This window comes from Homalodisca vitripennis, chromosome 6 (genome assembly GCF_021130785.1).
Source record: "Homalodisca vitripennis isolate AUS2020 chromosome 6, UT_GWSS_2.1, whole genome shotgun sequence".
NCBI lineage: Eukaryota > Metazoa > Arthropoda > Insecta > Hemiptera > Cicadellidae > Homalodisca > Homalodisca vitripennis.
The window spans coordinates 156637598-156654256 of NC_060212.1; the positions used below are offsets into that span (position 1 = coordinate 156637598).

General features: G+C 34.5%; 1 protein-coding gene across 4 annotated transcripts in view; it reads left to right on the top strand.

Moving 5' to 3' along the window:
* LOC124365048 (damage-control phosphatase ARMT1-like) overlaps window positions 1-16659 on the top strand; it is a 35346-nt gene that overhangs the window by 15997 nt on the left and 2690 nt on the right. For 3 of the 4 annotated variants that reach the window (XM_046820951.1, XM_046820952.1, XM_046820953.1), the window contains exons 3-7: window positions 2177-2282; window positions 4527-4756; window positions 5926-6088; window positions 8698-8872; window positions 13752-13979. In XM_046820951.1, coding sequence (XP_046676907.1) covers window positions 2177-2282; window positions 4527-4756; window positions 5926-6088; window positions 8698-8872; window positions 13752-13979 — 902 coding nt within the window. The remainder of the gene's footprint in view (window positions 1-2176; window positions 2283-4526; window positions 4757-5925; window positions 6089-8697; window positions 8873-13751; window positions 13980-16659) is intronic. The other variant, XM_046820954.1, reaches the window with a different exon arrangement.

A 16659-nucleotide genomic window follows, 5' to 3' on the forward strand; every position in this document is an offset into this window, starting at 1 on the left:
TGTGTTGTAGTTAACATTACAAAAAAATATCTTTGGAATATGTTTTGATAATTTGACACACAAAACACACATTTATCGGAAACAGCTCTTGGCTGTTTGCGGGTGCTTTATATATATGGTAAGGAAATTAGACTACCTGTTTACATCCTAGAAGCAGGACTGAACTGAGTACCTCCTTGGGTGACATGACAGTCACTTAGCTACTCCATTATTAATTGTATAATTAATATGTGCTTAATTCGTTATTTAATTTTACTGCAGATTCAGATATTTCCCTATTTATCAATGCATAGCCTAGGAAATAATGAAATAGATACACTAATAAAACAGTGATGATAATATAATACTTTTTGTGAGCTGTAATTAAGCATTATTATTACACAGTACTTGGTGGTTTCTTGGTTTGATTCCTATTTGGTGAATAGGAGACAAAAGGTTAAAATTGGGATGGATTTCTCCTCATCTTTAAATAGAGTTGCTGGTGTTCCACAGGGAAGTTGCCTTGGGCCCATTCTATTCACCCTGTTTTCCGCCACTATGGGTTCAGACTTGCAACATAGTCGCTTGTATTCATACGCCGATGATGCTCAACTGTGTGTTTCATATGATGCCGGAAGAGCTGACTCAGCAGTTTCCATTTTGAATGCTGACTTAAGCATAGTCCATGATTGGTCTGAGAGGCATGGGATTAAACTGAACAAGGAAAAGTGTAGTGTGTTGTCGATTCCTTCCAATGTGGGTTCGGAGACAGTGGGTGAGGTGTTGCTTGGCAGTGTCAGACTGAAGGAGTGTGAATCGTCAAAGCTCTTGGGCCTCATGCTTGATAGTGGCCTCACACTATCTGGTCATGTAAGTGCTGTTTGTCGGCGAACACTTGGTCGACTGAGAATGCTATACAAGCATAGGCACATGTTTCCTAGAGAGACCAGGCTTCGCCTTGTCCGGGCTCTTGTGCTCTCTGTGATCGATTATTGCCTCCCTGTCTATTGCAACATTGTGTCTAAAGGAGATTTAGAAAAATTACAGAGGGTCCAAAATATGTGTGTAAGGTATGTATGTGGTTTAAGAAGGTTTGACCACGTTTCGGAGGCTCGACGATCGCTGGGTTTGTTGACTGTAGCTGATACTTGTACCCTGCGCTCCTCATGCCTGGTTTACAGAATCCTGACCACTGGCAGGCCGGGATATCTGAGAGAAAAACTAAAAAGCAGGTCTCAAGTCCGATCTCGCAGTACTAGACAGGATCAAGTGTTGGAGATGCCTCGCGTTCGCCGTGAATTTGAAAGAAAGCGATTTGCGTACTTTGCTCCCAAATTATATAATGAACTGTCCTCCAGCGTAACAGGCCAGGGTGTATCTGAAACGACATACAAAGAAAATATATACAAGTATTTAATGTACAATACAAGGTGATATAGCCATATATAACTGTATGTCTAATATTGTGTTTTATTTATTAATAACTATAAAATAAGCTTTTAATTTTTTAAGAACTATAATAAGACATGAGTCGTTTTGTAAACCAGCAATTATTGTTGAAAACCGCTCCAAAATAAAGTCCTTATTTATTTACTATTTATTAGTAATCCTAACGCTGTATTATTACTACTAGATAAAAGGTATACAAAAATCATACAGATTAATAAAAATTGATTTTATAATAAAAAGTTCTTTTAGTACTTTGTCTAATATTATTATTAAATTTTCCTGCTTCTTTACGTTGATCAATTGGTATTAATTTTAAAAATACACGATCCCAAGTTTGTCAGCCTATAATTAAATTGGAATATGAGTATGATCTAATGGAATTGTGTCAATATGTAGATGCATAAGTGAAATGCATAAATTCAGTAAAATGCAGTCTTGTGTAATTAATTGGTCCAAAAACTTTAAAAAATTCAATTTCAATAGTAGTACTATAAATATATTATAATAGATTCTTAGTACAATTCACCTTGTGTTAAAAATTTATTTTTTGTCAGTAAGTTAGGAAATTAAGATTTGTTAGCAGTGTCTAAGATTAACAGTTAAACTGTGCTTAACATTATAGTCTAAAGTTACGAGAAGAAATTATTAGATTATTTAAGACTTAGGTAAATTATTTACACATTATTGTTTCAAAGAATATTGTACTTTGTTATTATTGTTGGTCTAAGAGTTTTTTTAATGATTTTAGGAGTTTTGCATATCCCACGATCAAGGACAGACTTCCTGTTATCTTAACCAAGGTCATAGACGGTTTATCAAGAGATAAAGAGGCTATCGCTGCTGAATATGGTGAGGTAGGGCTTTACTGCTAAGGTCTTATTCTTTTGTCTCCATACTCTCAACTGCAATTAAATCGCTAATCCTAGGTTCAATGTGGCCTATTGAGTCACACTCATTTGTTGAACATGTGGCTTATAATATTGAAGTGTATTTGATAAAAAATACTTCGTGTAAAATTCTTATCATAATCTATTAAGCATGTTTTATTACTCTGCATTAATTTCTCAACGTTTCTTAAAAATGTGCCTGCCCATAACATGGCTTACAAAGAATTGTACATTTTGATATGATTCTAGCCTACAAGTTGTGAAATAATTCAACTAAAATATTTAACTGAGAATGAACGTTCATTGTCATATTACATCTTACAAGATCAGCTATGCTGGTAGGACAAATGCCAGTTGGAAATATAACAATAATAAATAGGCTAATAAATATTAAGTAAATATTGTTACTGCTATGTGATATAACCTATAATATACAATATGTTAAATTAAACATTATTAATAGGATGCACATAAAATCTGTACGAAGATATGACGTTATTGTGATAAACACTGAAAGTTGTCTAACCTTGGAATCATTAATAATAAAGGGTAGAACCCTCCGTGAAGCAATATATTTCAAATAAATAAAAAACATGTTCGATAATCGCATCGCTAGTGGAGAAAGTGACAAAAAGTAAAATAAATCAATATTGTTAGGTCTGTAAAACGCATAACTTTCAATGGCACATGCAAAACACTTCACTATTTTCTGTCAAGCTGTTGATGAAGTTGCCCTCTCAGAGTTGTTAACCCAAAAACACAGTTAAAACAAAGGGTGCAATTAACATTGTTAAACTAGTAATTAATTGCTAAATAAATGGTTTCCAGTTAAACGTACTTAATAGGAGTATTTGTAATTCATTAATATCATCTATTTAATAGAAAATAAAAACAAGATACACTATTTAATACCCACAAAAATGAATAAACAATACACAACGTTTACAGTTTAACTGATGAGTTATGATTACTTATTAACTCATTGGAAGAAATCAATCATTATTTTTTTGTGTTTTAGCAACTTTCTTCCTTATTATTGTCGAACCTAAGTTCCACAAAATCCATTTGTCTCAAAGCAAACTGTCTTCCTGACGCTCCAAATAATCTAGCAAACACTCAACATGATTTATTGCTGCTCAATGCGTGACCTTGGGATAAGCCGTCAAATTCTCCTTCCCCTCCTCACACCCTTTCCCATCACCTTCACTATCAACAATTCCCTGTGCACGTCTCACAATTTCATCATCTACAAAACTTTCAAAGGATGGCAAGTCTTTGTCAGTATTTAACCTCTCATTAACATTTAACAACAGTTTCTCAACAATGTAAGTCAATTGATAGGTAAGGTAAAGGATGTTTCCAGGAAAACAAAGGGAGGAGGTCTAAAAATAGACATAATCAAAACACTTGCTACTAATGAACAGACAAATGGACACAGTGGCCGGTGCGCAGGCTACATGATGTGTCCGTTTGTTATTACGACTGCCATTTTTCACTCACTACACTGCCACACACCGCCGCTTGTTATTTTTAAACATTATTTCACCTCTTATCTTTAAATGTTGCATAGCAGTTTTTTATCTAATATTACACATTATTAAAACACAGTTGAAATAAATTTTTACCCCGATTAATCTGCAACACGGTTGTTCTATCCCCAAAAAGTCGGGAGTTGACTGATAATAGTCAGATAACATATTAAGTTGACTTGTACTCAAAAGTTTTATTTCCCACACTTTATTACTCATTATGCCACAGTAGAATGACATAAAAGATTATACATATAATATAAAATGCAACAATCAAGTGGAAAAACACTAAACTACATTGCAGTGACACATGGAGCTATTGTATGGAATACATCTGTTGAAGTAGGCCAACAGTTCAATATTTAGTTGGATGAATACATCAATTAAATTCTGTTAATTGAATTCTGTTGAGTTACATTATATAATTCTGTTATACCTTAGAATGCAGTTTTTTTTTAACATAGGGGGAATGCATTTGCGCACGGAGTGTGGGACTCCCTTGCGGACTACCCACTAAACCCCCTACGGGCCACGGAAGGCCCAAGCCGGAACCCTTTCGGATGACATCTTGCCTGGTCCGGGACATAAGACACACGGCAAAAAAAACAAAAAAAACAAATTAGAAATGCAGTGAAACACACAGTAAGAAACAGTAAAGCTTATTTTGATGTTTTATGTGCAGGAAGGCAGAGAGGATGTCAAACGGGTTATCAGCTGTTTATCCCAACTGAAAAATGAAATGGTCACAGACAAATATTTCACCCAGTTGGTATGCGGAGATGATGCATCGAAGTGGAATGTCTACTGGCGTAACAAGACGGAAAACGGGACAATGGTGTCCTGGTACTCCACTGAGTGGTTGTATGCAGAGACGTACTTCTACAGGAGGATAAAAGAAGCTTTCCTGTTGAGGTAAACACTTAGAGTGATACACTTTGTGCGATTCACTGGTTGTGTATTGCTTTACATAAGTCATTCTTTGATTTCAGCACATTTGCTGTGGCCACCGTATTTCTGATCACGTAACAGTTGTAGTTGTACTGCGAGCTTTCTGAAACTTACACCTTCAGTATTATTGTGTCTGTTGGCTGCCAGCATTGGCCTGAGAATGTCTTTCGGTCACATTATGCTTTATCATATAACGCACATTTGGCGGGATGGGTTGATTCAATGCATATGTTGAGTTCAGTTCCAATTCACCTTCCACTTAGTGACGCTGTCAGACTTGACATTTAGAATCTGTAGTCCTTTGAATCAACCCTTCCGACCTTACCTAAGTTATTTGTGAATATTTGATTGCTCCACCATGCTTTGGAAACGTGTCCAAAACATAGTAGTGCAATCAATTGTGCACCTGATGAGGCAGTGAGAATACCTCTTCACCTAGATTATACTTCATTGTGTAATCTAGGTGTATCTGATATGAAAACAATGCAAAAAGTTCATTTTGAGCTTCCTTGTCACCGACCCTTTTTTTGTCTCCCCAGATAGTTGTTGACTCCACATTCCAGAAGTCAAATCTGTGACAGCGTCATATTTCAGGTGTTGCACCAAGCAGAAGATGAAATGGAGCTGAATTCAACATTTGTAGTTATCAATCATGGTCTATCAGTTAAGCCTTACATTGTTTGTGTGGTGTAAGTTTCGGAATGGCACATTTCCTTGTGCTTTATTTTGTGTTTACTATCTATGCATTTCTATCTTAAGTTTGATCTTTTATTTAGTTATGTTAGGTTTAGATTGTAAATAACAACTCCTTCAACCTCTAGAATAGGCTCTATAATCCAAAGAGCGTCAATAACTTTTTTTACGAATCTGCATATTGTTGGTGCATTGTTATTTTTACATTTTACATAATTTTGGTTATCTAGAACACTTATAAAATGTCCAGCCCATTTTGCTTTGAATATTCATATTTAAATGTGTAAATGCAAAGACCATAACAAAAACGTATACACACAAGTATTTTTGCATCAAAATTATGCTCATGTTAGCCCACTTAGCAATAATTGTATTTTTCCTATACAGGTATTTTAAATCATGTAATAACTCCAGATAAACTAATCAACTGTAATTTTCAGTAAGAAATTGGCGGACTATGATCCATTCCACAAACAAAAGAGTGACTGCTTGGAAGAAGCTTTGAAATCCATGGATATGCTGGCAAAATATTTGCTGAAAGAAATAGAAACTCACGACATCAGATGGGATACCATGAACAGTGCATTTCAACGCATGTTAAAGGTTTGCTTTTAATTATTTCACTAATTTGTAATTAATATATTTGATATTTTACAGAAACCTCTCGTAAATGATTTTTTTAACGCAGAAAAATCCAAACAAATGTTAAAAAAAAAAAAAATGCTGAAATGCCAAAACAACCGTTGGCCGGAATTATTTATAGTCGTAGATGGTGGTGGCAGCAGCAGTTTGTACATGGTGTATTCATGACTTCTTAATTGCACTAATTGCTATTCTGAAACATATTTTTATACATTGTTTGTGCATTTCTTAAATAAAATAAATATAAACTAATAAATAGAAACCAAAATATTTCACTCACATTTATTAGAAACTATGAAATGAATAAAACACAACTAACAATGATTTACAAACAATACTATTGTAATAGAACATCTGAGCTTGTTCTATCAGATATTTGTTGTCTTATTGCGAAAATAACAAAACACCAGATCTAGCTGAGAGAATACGTTCTCGACATATCCTGCGGACAGTTAGAAATCACTGACACAGCCAAATCACATGGAGGGAATGTGGATGATCTGAATGTGATTACGTCATTGTGCACACTCATGGTACTTGAAGCAAGATTGTCATAGGTTTACTTTGCAGGTTGTTTTTGCTTAAAGAGACAAATCAATTTAAGACGACTGTTGGCCATGAATGTTGTAATTGATAGGGCAGACAATATGAAATTGTTTAAAATAATGGTCCCATTTTTTGGTTTTCAACTTTGGGTTTTTTACTTGTGTGACAAGAACATGTGTTAATATTAAACACATTGTATAGAATAAGTGTGTTCTACCTGGTGGGAGGGTTCCTCTGGTTGAGTGTTGATATACAGAGGTCATTTTTTCTTGTTGGATTTTTATTTGTGGATGATATACTACAAGATTTGTAGGCAGTAATCATTCAAAAAGCTATCACGGACTGCTAGCTAGATTGATTTGTTTCTATTGTTTAACCTACAGTTTTGTTCACATTACTCCGATGTATTTTCGTGATGTGATCCCTAAATAAAGTGTTTTTGGAAATTCATCTGAATGCAACATAAGAAACTTGGTGTGAAATCTTCAGTATTCTTCTTGAGGTCATTGGTAGTAATTTTGAAAAATCTGAGTTTAGATCAAGATCAAGATTATCATCAAGATTTAGTTACCATCCACAATAAAAACAAAATTATTATTGAGGCTGGTGAGTATCAGGTTAGGAATCTTCAATACTTCCCAGAATCCTGATCTACCTTCAAAAAGAATGACATTGAGAATCCTTGAGGTTCTTTTATTGTGTGTTAAGGCAACATCATAGCCATTCTGTAAAAGACATCCTGTTAGCTTGAGAACTAATTAATTGTGTTGTTTATATAATCACAGTGTGAGTTAGCATGTAACTTTTTGGCACAAATTCTTAATGAGTAGAGGAACAATAGTACTCATGTACTACAGAATAATATAACTTTCATTGATTTTTCACAATAACAGAAAATTACTCTGTGTTATAGCCTTAATTATAGACAGTTCTCCACTTATCTTTGTATTTGAGATTTGCTGAAGTAGAGAACTCATCAGCACTAACAATGAATTAGCAGTGACTCTTAACATAGATAAAATTCGAGTGGGAGTAATTCAAACAAATTAGAGATGAACTGATTTATCATTCTGTAGAGAAAGCTGTAAGAGTATTGTCAAATCTGGGACTCACAGGTACTAATGGAAACACATTAACCCACTACTACTATTAATCTAAAGCAGATGTGAGCTACAACAGTGTATGACAACAGTTTAACCCACATTATCCTACTGGTATCTATACAGGACACCCTGGTACAGTATTAGAAATTTTAGTCATCATGGTCGTATTCCAGGCAGATGTGAACTAAAAGTGCATATTCTAGCTGTAGCTGCTTTGTTTGTATTTGAATGAATTATTCACATTCATACAAGCAACAATGACCATTTGTAATAAAAATTCAGCTCTCTTCACCTTCTACTTCAACTCCTGAAATTTGGAGTCTGTCTAAAGAAATCCAAAAATTAAAAGTCGATGACGAAGAAGCTTAAAATGAACTCTACATCATTTTGACATCAGTGACGCCTAGACTACAAAAATGTCATCTTTCAAATGTCTAGTTGAAGAGGTGTTGTCATTGTCTCAGTTTTGAGATGCTGCACTAAGTGAAAGGTGAACAGAGCTGAACCCAACATATTGGTGTATTGGATTAACCATTCTCACCATAGCTACATCTTATGTGCTAAATTATTTAATTTTAAACAGAATTCCGTAATTTTACATCAACAATTAAAATACAGATATATAAGTTCGTATATGATAGGTTAGTTTTTTGTGTACGATTTGTTGAAAAAAAAAAACACCAAAAGCACCCATCGTTCTACGAAGAGGCAAGTATTTGGGGCTAGCAATCAAAGTGCTATAGGAAGAGGCTGTCTACATTGAGTAAACACCCTAAGGCGTGGCTAAACAAGATCTTCTACGCTTGAAGAATATATTATAGAACAATCTCATACCTTGATAAAATTCGCTTTATGTGTTAGTGCATGTTCTTTTCTCAAGATACATGCTGCTTTGATTTGATCAATTGAGATGTTTTGCAGCAATCACTGTGGGCGAACAAAGTTGATCTGTCGCTGTCTGTTGGGAATCATATTGACATTGGAAGTGATCCACTAAAAGTTGTGGATGATCTAGACGACTGTGTTCTCGTTGACCAATCCAAGGAAGTCTGGGTCGAGATATCAAAATCGTCTATAGTTAAAGATCTTATCATAGGTTGGTATGCACCTTTTAAGCATTGCAATTATGAAATAAAATCTAATTTTCTAGACGGAACTAAAAATGTTGAGTGTTAACAATCATGGATCAATAAATTATTTATAATTATATATCTATCCATTTGTGTGCATGCGTGCGTATGCGCGCACTTGTGTGTGTGTGTGTAAAATTTTTATTGCATTTTTGTGTGTTTTATTTGATATTTTCTGATCACTGTACTGTTACTATGAGAACTTTACAAATCGTGTGACATGAAGATTAGAAATATTAATACATTTTTATTAGAAACGATATTACCCCATGGAAATAAAAGGTGGCATTTCTGGATTTTTAATAAGGTAACAAGTTTCAGATTTAGATTTGGCTACAATAAATTGTTTGAACATATTTTTATGCTCATCTGTCTAATTATGTAGTAATGAAGGAAATGTTATGTTGTTGTATTTCTTATTTGTTTCATTATTTTTGTTGATTCATTTCTCATGTTAATTTATTTTCTCATTGGTATGATGCAAGAGATAGGTTGTTTAAACAGTGCAAATCATGAGATTATGGAACTAAGAGAAATTGACAGGCAAGCTAGAAACAGAGTAAACAAGGCAACTTACAGGGAAAAACCAAATTTTTACCAAAACTTGTTTAAAAATCAATCTAGTTAAAAAAAACATGTTTACAAATAAATTCAATTATAGGTAAAAATAAAATCTATTGATGAAATAGTGGGAAAATATGTTTAAAGTTAAAATACAAAAGAAATAGCTAATACTTTCTGTCAAAGGTTTGCAGTAAGAGTAAATTCTAATTCACAACTGTCCTCAAATTACTTTGGAAAGCTTAACAACATTTAAGGAATACAATTTTTAATTTTGTATGTATATTTTTAGAAAAAAACAATTAATAGACATTCTAAGTTCAATGGAAAAAATGCACCTGGAATTGATGGTATAAGAATAGTAGATCTGAAAAATAATGCAGGATTTCTAGCTAGGATAGTAACAAAATTAATAAATGCATCTATACAACAATGTATAATTCCAGAAATATTTAAAGCAGCAATTGTGAGGCCAGTATTTATGCATGGAAGCCATGTTGATCTTTGTAACTATTGTCCGAGTTCAATAATTTCTTCTATTTGTAAAATATTGGAAGGATATGTGGCAAATAATTTAATAAAACACTTAAAGAATAATAAGGTCATAAATAAATGTTATTTTTTTTATTTTAGACAGGCAAAGGTACAAATGAACTATTCAGATTATTCAGGTTACATTATTGATGAAATGAGCAATGGAAAACAATTGTTTGTAATATTTATTGACTTTTCCAAAACATTTGACACTGAGGCATAATAAGATTGAGTTGGCTTTGGAAAGTGCAAGTATCAGAGGACAAGTAAGGAGATGGTTTATGGAATATCTTGCAAATAGGAAAATGACAGAAAAGATCAAGAATAGTTACAGTAAGCTAAAAAATATTTAGTATGGAGTTCCTCAAGGAAGTATCTTTCGCCCAATTATTTTTATCTTTTATATGTAAACCTGATACCAGAACTATTAAAATATTACAGAATTGTTATAAGTGTATGCAGATGACAAGGTGATGTTAGCAATTTCAGACAAAAATCATGGAGTGCATGCGCCAAATTACATATTTATTTTTTTAATGTAACAAAATGGTGTATGTTTTTTGTTATCTTAGATTGTTTATCTGGGAAAGTCTAGTGAGGATTTCACACATATTTTAGGGATTTTTATCTTTTCTCTCATAACTTGCGGTTCTACTCTGTCAATGTCCATTGAAGGTTGAGCAGGATCCATCCATGCTTTTAACTTAATTAATTTCAAATGAGGTGTCACTTAATGGGTCTTTATAGGTTTACACATTTTTTTTGCCGCCCCTCTCCCCAAAATCTCATTTTTGTAACAGTGACTAAAAGGTTCACTTCTATTTCCTAGAAATCTGTCCAGAGTTCCATCCCTCCATCTTCATTCATCAAAAACTAAACAGAGTGTATCCATACTTTTAACTCATACTGTATATAACAATGCTTACTTTGCCCCCGAGCTAATTTAGATAAAGTAAACCTAAAGAAAATGTTCACAATTTTGAAACAAGAAATTGTAACAATATCAACCTACCTCAAACTAGACTAGCTAAGACTGATAAAAGCCTAATGATGATGACTATCAATAAGTTAGAAGGGTACTCAGTGATAAGGAATTTAAAGCTAAACTAAATTATTTTCTTTGTAAAAGATAATTATATTTGGTGGAAGAGTACATATCAAAAGTGTGGACGAAGCAAGGCTTTCAGAATATTCATTGTTTTACAAAAGTTGTAACATTATTGACGTGCCAATGTATTTGTGTGAAATATTTTCTGGCAGAATACAATTCTTACTCTTATTGATATTATAGAATTTTTTATATAACATGTTTTAGACGTTTGTTTTGTTATGGAGAATGTGTAATGAAATAGGATTTCTGTATAATTGGAATTGTTGTTATGTTATTTGAACCTGCGGGACAAGTCTTGAATGGTTTTTGTAGTTTAAAGCAGGTTGCACATTCGTAAATATTGGTTGAATAGAAATAAAAAATTATATTCCTTGTTTTAAAATATTTATTTAATACCAGTCAGTTATAAAAAAACTATTTTTTCAATAATGTTAAATCAAATCTTGATTTGAATAGTTTTTGTTTCAAAACCAACTAGAATATTTTTAGTGAGGTTTGCACAGTAATAAATCTAGTATCAGTTGTTTCTCAGCATGTTAATTTTACTTCTTCCCAAATTTTTTCTTGTAAAGGAGGATCTAGTAATCCCTAATAATACGAGGGTAATTCGGAAAGTAAGGTCCGATTCACGTTAACCAGACAAACAGTAAGTGAGCAGCGAAATGCGCATGCGCCCTGACTCCCGGCACTTATTGCGCACAGAACGACGCCATTTGCAGTGAAATCGTTGTAGTCTGACTGAGAAATACGGTCTGTGATACGGTTTTTGACAGCAAGGAACGTTCCAGCAGCGGATATTCATCGACAGATAAATGAAGTGTACGGTCCAAATGCAATGAGTGACAGCAAAGTGCGGAATTGGGTGAGAGCTTTTAAAGATGGACGGGAAAATTTCCATGACGAACCACGATCTGGTCGGCCGTCAGTGATCACCGAAGATTTGGTGAAAGCCATCGATGAAAAAAATTCGTGAATATCGGCGATTCACTGTTTCTTTATTAGCAATAGAGTAGAACCACATTGTTTAAAACTGTTTCTGAAATTTTGGATTTTCGCACATTGTGCTCACGTTGGGTTCCCAGGCTGCTTACTGAGGAACACAAAAAAAGAAGAATGGGTATTGCTCTTGAATTTTTGATCCAATATCATCAGGAAGGTGATAACCTTTTAGGCCACATTGTGACGGGTGACGAGATATGGGTTTCCCACATAACCCCAGAAACGAAACGCCAGTCGATGGAGTGGCATCACTCGACGTCACTGGCATTTGCGTCGTCACTCAACGACGGCGGCCGACTTCTATGACACCGGCATTCAAAAACTTGTAGATCGTTATGGCAATTGTTTAAACAAAAGTGGAAATTATGTAGAAAAATAGTTATTGATGTCAGGAATCAAATAAAACAAGTTTTTTGAAAAAATCTGTTGTGGTTTTTTTAAAATACAAAACGGACCTTACTTTCTGAATTACCCTCGTAATAAGTTAAATAGGATTTTGGTCATGTATTACAAGATGATTTTGTTACAAACAGCCATTGTTAACGATGGCCAATGTCTGAAATCCTGTTATCCTCTCAAATCATCCATCATCAATAATAAACTTTAATCAAAGAATAAGATACATTAAAGTATATTTAAATGAGGTAATTTTATAACCCTAATGAATTCCTCATACACTTGATACAGAATTGCCAATGCTTATAGTGTTGCAGACATTGTGCTGGACAATGCAGGATTGGAGGTGATGGTGGACATGTGTCTAGCCGACTATCTGACAACTATGTACAATGCTTATAGTGTACATGCATGTTGCAGACATTGTGTTGGACAATGCAGGATTGGAGGTGATGGTGGACATGTGTCTAGCCGACTATCTGACAACTATGTACAATGCTTATAGTGTACATGCATGTTGCAGACATTGTGCTGGACAATGCAGGATTGGAGGTGATGGTGGACATGTGTCTAGCCGACTATCTGACAACTATGTACAATGCTTATAGTGTACATGCATGTTGCAGACATTGTGCTGGACAATGCAGGATTGGAGGTGATGGTGGACATGTGTCTAGCCGACTATCTGACAACTATGTACAATGCTTATAGTGTACATGCATGTTGCAGACATTGTGCTGGACAATGCAGGATTGGAGGTGATGGTGGACATGTGTCTAGCCGACTATCTGACAACTATGTACAATGCTTATAGTGTACATGCATGTTGCAGACATTGTGCTGGACAATGCAGGATTGGAGGTGATGGTGGACATGTGTCTAGCAGACTATCTGACAACTATGTACAATGCTTATAGTGTACATGCATGTTGCAGACATTGTGCTGGACAATGCAGGATTGGAGGTGATGGTGGACATGTGTCTAGCCGACTATCTGACAACTATGTACAATGCTTATAGTGTACATGCGTGTTGCAGACATTGTGCTGGACAATGCAGGATTGGAGGTGATGGTGGACATGTGTCTAGCCGACTATCTGACAACTATGTACAATGCTTATAGTGTACATGCATGTTGCAGACATTGTGCTGGACAATGCAGGATTGGAGGTGATGGTGGACATGTGTCTAGCCGACTATCTGACAACTATGTACAATGCTTATAGTGTACATGCATGTTGCAGACATTGTGCTGGACAATGCAGGATTGGAGGTGATGGTGGACATGTGTCTAGCCGACTATCTGACAACCATGTACAACGCTGCTCGTGTTCGTTTCCACTGCAAGGCCATTCCTTGGTACGTGTCTGATGTTATGGAGAAGGACTTCCTACAAGCTATAGAGAGACTCTCAAACCACACCTCAGCTTGCCAACAGCTGGCAGCCAAATGGAAAGACTATTTGGAACAAGGTTTGTCTAGCTTCTTTTAATTGTTGTTCAGTTGATAATGTGTGTCTTTATAACAATGTCTGGTTGGTACAAAATTCTGCTCTCTTTATGTAACTCTAAAACATAGAGCTAACCACAGAGAATTTAACAAACCAAAGCATATGAAAATGAACACGTTAAAGCAAAACTTAAAAACAAAAAAGATATATTTCAATGACATAATACTTAAAACGCATCACAAAAAAGGAAATTTCATGTTTAATTCTGCATAAAAATATGCCTGTGCTCAGACGTTTGCAAAGTTGACCAATGTGAGCTTTTTAGCTTAACCTTATAAACACTATGAATCGCAATCGTGACACTTCAGTGTGCTGCCAAAGCAATAAGAGAGTAAACGCTGCTGGAGTAAAATTGTAAGTGAGCTATCTGCACACCCAAGACATCAAGACAGGATGGCTGTTTGGTCTAAGGTCGTACTCTGCAGGAATCGGCCTGGGAGTTGCGAGTTAGATTCCCGCACCTGACATTAAGGATCTTTTAGGTCTGGTGTGCAGTTAGAAGTCACTGTTCTGTGGTAAAGGTGGCTGGTCCTAAATTAACAATGGTTGGCTTGGGTGGAAGTAAGCTCGATTTGTGTTATTTTATGTTTTGTCAGGCATTTATTATTGGTTAAGCATCTTGTAACCAGTTGTAAGTTTTTGATTAATATAAAAAACACTGGACTCAGCACTGACCTTTGTGGCATTACTCTCTCTATATATCACATATTTTCTAAATTTACATCACTCTGTTTTTGCACAGAATTATCAGTAGTCTTTCTTTAATTAAGAAATACTCAAATGTTAAATTGTTACTCATTTGTGTTTTTATTATTTGAAACTGCTTTAGTTGCCCCATGATTCCATTTTATAATAATTTGTTTAAAAAATGCTCTGTACTTGGCTCTAAATTTTTGAACACTTCGTCAAGAGTCCCTGGATCTGCTAATTGAACAGTTATATAGTTCCTCTCCTATCTTATGATGGAAGGAACAGTTATTACGTTGCCCTGTGGAACAGTTTCATAGTAACCCAACACAATAAATGTTAACTGAAGGGATAATTAACCTTATCATAAGTGGTTTTGTTATCCTCTTTCATTGAAAGTTTCTATGCTTATGGATGCTATCTATGAAAAATTTTATCAACGTCTTCATTGACAGTTATTTTTCATCATAATTCTTTCTGACTTGTACATCTGTCTTACTGAATTATTTGAAGTTTCTACTTCTGTTTTACTGACATCATCTTGCGCTATTTTACAGTTTTGTTGTTATTTTATTCGTTGTATACTACTAAGATGGTAGGCCCAATTTGGTGTTTGCATAATAGCTTAATAATTTTTCAAATATTACATAATAGAGCATTTATAATATTTACAATGTGTATCAGATATAACAGTTTTTTTTAAGTAGAGTTGTTAAGGAAATAAAAATGATAATGCGTTCTGCCATGGTAGAACAGTCAAATTATATCAACCTGTTGGCGCTTGAAGCACATTGTGGTAATTCGACTGAGAGAGGTTATGATTGATGACCATGTTCCTTACACCATTGATGCATATAAACAATAAAGTTTAATTATTGGTTATTCTCGATTATATGATCCTAATATTGCCTTGAGGCTGCCAAGTAATTGTCTTCAATTTCTACCATGACCAGACCAGTGTTACAGTGAAGCAGGTGTATTTCCAACGTCATGCAGCGAGTCTACATAACAGTAAGATAAGAGAGGAAGATCTCATTTCTATATCAGCATCATAATATTTAATATTAGAGAGCAACATGGTTTTATAAAACTTACAGTGTGAGATGAGAGAACAGGGTCCCCACCTTTACTACAGTAGCATTTTAAGAGGAAAACTTTAACTATAGAATATCTTAGAGCAGAATATGTCGTTCTTGATCATATGTGTCGAAAACAGAGCAAAGGTCTTTGATATTTATGGTACAATTAATATTGTGTCCGTGTTTGTCAAAATGTTGTGCATCCTCTTTGAACAAACTCTTCAATAGTGTAGGTTGGACACTCCAACAGCCAGTTTTACAAGGAAATTTTGAAAGTTTTCTCTAGCAATCCTTTAAGGTATTCTGATAGAATGTTAAAGAGAGTTTCTTCTTAAATGTAAACAGAGATGATATTGATTTTAAAATAAATGCTCTTGTGCCTCGTGTTCTACGGGTGACTAATGCCAGTATTCACTCATCCTGTTTTTATTGTAATTTAGAATTGTCTCTTGAATGTTTGAGTTCTACTCAGCAGTGAGGATTCTCAGTTTTTTGAAGGCTACTTGGCAAGTGGGACTCAAAACAAAGAGTAGTATGTTATGATGGATATTTCAGTACTGCTTATTTTTGTAATTCTTTTTATACATAAAGGTCTTCATTTAGTTTACAACAGAGGTGGTTAATATGGGGTTCCCCAGTTAAATTATCTTCCAAAGTTAGGCGTAGGTATTTTATTTAATTTTAGGAGGCTATGGTAAAATTATTTAATTTAATTCTAGTTCTAAGTGGTTGTGAAAAGCGGTTTGATTTTTTATTCATTTAAAACCAAAGTAAGGCGCTATTGTTTAGTAATGTTCATGGGAATGTCTAATAGGTCTTGTTCTTGTTTGCTACAATAAGAGCTGTATCATTAGCAAACATTATAATTTCATGATA